The sequence below is a fragment of the Larimichthys crocea genome, unplaced genomic scaffold (genome assembly GCF_000972845.2).
Source record: "Larimichthys crocea isolate SSNF unplaced genomic scaffold, L_crocea_2.0 scaffold78536, whole genome shotgun sequence".
NCBI classification, from domain to species: Eukaryota; Metazoa; Chordata; class Actinopteri; family Sciaenidae; genus Larimichthys; species Larimichthys crocea.
Window position 1 is genome coordinate 1 of NW_020860388.1, and position 3642 is coordinate 3642.

At 55.0% G+C, this 3642-nt stretch overlaps 1 protein-coding gene across 1 annotated transcript; it reads right to left on the reverse strand.

The window, feature by feature from the left end:
* Nucleotides 1-1346: 1346 nt before the first annotated feature.
* LOC109142545 (uncharacterized) lies at nt 1347-3496 on the reverse strand. The gene is made up of 3 exons (XM_027277005.1): nt 3404-3496; nt 2915-3358; nt 1347-2543 (listed from the first exon to the last, which is right to left on the reverse strand). Exons 1-3 carry the CDS (start codon nt 3494-3496, stop codon nt 1347-1349), a joined length of 1734 nt encoding a protein of 577 aa, XP_027132806.1.
* Between the last annotated feature and the right edge of the window lie 146 nt (nt 3497-3642).

Consider the following 3642-nt stretch of genomic DNA (forward strand, 5'->3'; position numbering starts at 1 on the left):
AGCAATGAAAGAAACCAAGAGGCGACAGGACGCGACACACAGAAACAAGGCAAACAGAGTGACACATGGGAAGGGGACGACGGAACAAGGCAGACGGAGTCAGGGCGAAACGAAAGCAGGCGACGATAAAAAACTGCGAGGAAACCAAAAACAATAACAAAAAAAGCAAAAAAAAAAAAAAAGCACGGCGCAAACGAGAAGCAAAAACGCGAAGAGAAAAAGAGAACATGCGAAAAAAAGCGAGGCAGGAAAAACCAACAGAACGAACGGGCTAGAAATCACAGACCTCACAAAGAAACCATGCACGGAAACGAAAACAAAAAGGGGAGAAACGGAAACTCAAAGCAAACGGAGAGCGCAGAGAGGACGCGAAAAAAGAACCAAGCACCACGCCCCCGAACCGAGCGAGCACGCAGGAAAAGGAAGAAATAAGCAAATTGAAACGAAAGGCCAAAAAACAGCAACACAGCAACAAAACACGGCCACCCACCACACCCGCGCGAACGCAACACACCAAACGGCCCCGCCCAAACAGGAAAATGGCAAAGGCGCACCGGAGAAGGAGAAGCCAGCCGCGGCGCCAGCGGCGGGCACAGCCGCAAACACAGCCGGGGCGGACGCCACGCTGTAGTGGGAAAGTTCCGGTGATTGATGCCTTGGGGTGAAAGAATTCCGCCACACCGGCGGGGGGAGAACAAGGTTAGGACAACATGCAGGAGCGTACAAGAACACGGTACGGGGAGAGCCCGGCCGAAGGAGAAAGACTCCTCTCGCCGACCGATCCGAGAACGTTAGAGTGAGGTGTGCCCCCCCAGACAGGCAGAACAAGACCCCTGGCAACATACATAAGTGACTGAAGCCCCAAGAAACAGAAAAAGATAAAAACCAGTCCGTTCACGGAAAAAACCCCTAGAAGCGTGGACCTGTGACTGACTTGCCTCATCATTCATCTAAAAAACGCAACGCCGCCGTCTGACCCGCTCGACAAGAGCCCCTGCACCAGAAGGACAGACAGCAGCCGGGACTACACAGGTTGGTAGAATAACCCTATAGTTGTAAAATAGTCCTCGGCTCCAGGATGTCTAAAAAATCTAAACCCCCCCAGTTTGATTATCCTCTGCGCCAGGAGGGGTCTGAAAGAAGTCTTATCGTCAGGGCTACCGGACCTGGCGGGGGTCAAGATGACCCTAGGGTAATACATGGGTTTGGTGACCAAACAGCATCTACAATAAAGCACATGTCTACACAAGCCTCAGCATTAATATAAGACTATGCTAAGACTATGCATCTATGTTCAGACACCACAGAGTCTTTTGACGCGGTGACCAGGTGTTCCAGCTGTGGAGTCAGTTGAAGATGGTGGCTGAATACGGTGGGATCAGAGTTGGAAGGGGATCGGAATCTGGAGCCAAGAGTTTGAATTTCTGGAGAGAGAAGCGGGAGAGAGAGTCAGCGATGGCGTTTTTGTGGCCTGGAATGTGCGATGCTCGGATGATGAATTGGTGTTGTGCGGAAACCAGTGTGAGCCTACAGATGAACTGCATGATGTCGAGGGAGTGGGACCAGCCTTTGTTTATGATGTCTACTGCGGCGCTGTTGTCGGAGTATATGGCAATGGTTTTCTTGGACCATTCGTGGCCCCAAAGAATACCTGCTATGATAATGGGGTATATTTCGTGAATAGTGGAGGAATGGGGGAGGGATGGGAATTCATGAGGCCATGCGGCTGCGAACCATTTGCCGCTGTAGAAGCCGCCGAAGCCTGCGGAGGGCGCTGCGTCGGTGAAAAGCTGGATGTCCTCTGGCTTAGTGATGTGGTCGTCGTAGAAAAATGATATTCCGTTCCATGAAGAGAGGAAGTGGTGCCAGAGTTTGAGCTCCATTTTGCTTGCTTCATTGAGCGTGATGTGGTCGTGGAGATTTGGGGTGGATGTGGCTATCGAGAGGAGGTGTGAAAGGAAGGATCGACCTTGGGGGATTATGCGGATGGCGTAGTTGAGGTGGCCTAACAGTGAGAGAAGTTGCCGTTTTGTGCATCTGTGGGCCAGGAGGAAGTTGGAGATCAGAAGGGAGGTGCGGTGGATTTTCTCGATAGGCAGGGACGCTTGTAGGGAGATGGAATCGAGGGTGATGCCGAGAAATTCGAGGGACGTGCTGGGTCCCTCTGTCTTTTCGGCTGAGAGGGGGACACCGAGGTTGGTGAAGACTGAAACCATGGTGGTGAGACCATGTGACGGGGGGAAAGAGGGCGGTGTGACGGTCAGGAAGTCGTCTAAGAGGTGGATGGGGATGGGGATGTGGGGGTTATATGTGGATGGGTGAATGAGTTGGGCTAGGTCGACGTAATTACCGGAAAGAATCTGCTGTCTGAGGGTGGATGACACCGGGGATGGTCTTGGAGACGCCGTGGGGCTTGCTGGAGGTGCGGCTGTGGCTAGAGAGTGGTTAGAAGGCAGGGGGGGATAGAGAGGGAGGGAGCAGGAGCTGGTTAGAAGGCAGGGGGGGATAGAGAGGGAGGGAGCAGGAGCCAGCTGGAGGGGGAGCTGTGGAGAGAAGGGGGGCATTCAAGGTGTGAACAGAAATACTGGCGACATGAGGGTTATGGGGGGGGGGGGAAGGGTAGGGATAGGGGGGGTAAGGATAAGGGAAGGGAGGGGGGAAAGGAGGAGCAGGAGGAAAAGAGGGGGTTTGACCGGACATGCCACCGTGGGTCGCTGTGGAGGCTGCGGTGGTCTGGATGGGTGCCGGCGGGGCTGCAGTAGCTGTGGAGGGAGGAATAGAAAGGCTAGGATTGAGAGAAGAGGGAGGGATGGTGGGATGATGGGATGCATGTGCACGGGAAAAGAGTGAAGCTTGGGGGACAGTAGAGGAGGAGTGGGAGGCGGGAACCCGAGAGTGTGCGGCTCGATACAACCTGGCCCTGGGTAAGGGCTGAATGGGAGTGGCGAGCCGAAGACGGTGGCGTGACGTCATCGTCGTGACGACGGCGACCCGGAAGTGGTGTTCGGCTCGTGGAGTTGTGTAGAAAGTTTCGAAGATGACGCAAAAGTGTGGCCTTTCTGTCGGAGTGGTGGAAAGGGATGTTATGATGAGTGAGAGACCGTTTCAGGCTGGCGACTGTCCAGTCGGCTATGCCTGTGGCCGAAGGGCGCACGGCGTGTTGCCCGGGTGAAGTCGCCTCGGGGCGGTTCCGCCGGTCGCTGGCGCGTCTGGATCGGGAGCGGGTTGGAGAGAAGCGTCTGGAGTCACCAGTGTCTGACGGGCGACGGAGACCGGTTCTCCCCCTGGGCCTGTGAGGTGGAGAAGGCCCGATGGCGTTGGAGCTGTCCAAAATGGATGATCTCAGACGCCGGCGGATCTGGACGACGGATCACGGCCGTGGTGGCTGCCCGGTGGGGATTACCGGCGACGGAGATGTTTCGGACACTTCGGGAGTGTTGGATATCTCTTCGAGCAGGTTGCAGTCGGAAGCATTAAGGGCGAGTGTTTCTTCCATGATGCGGATGTGACAGCGGCGTCAAAGAAGGGGTGGAAGGGGGGTTCCGGTAATGGTGGTGAACAGGACGGTCGCTTGAGTTGTGAGCTCCTGTAGCCAACTAATATATACTGCGCTAAAGGTTTGAAAGTGGCAAAAGAAGAACG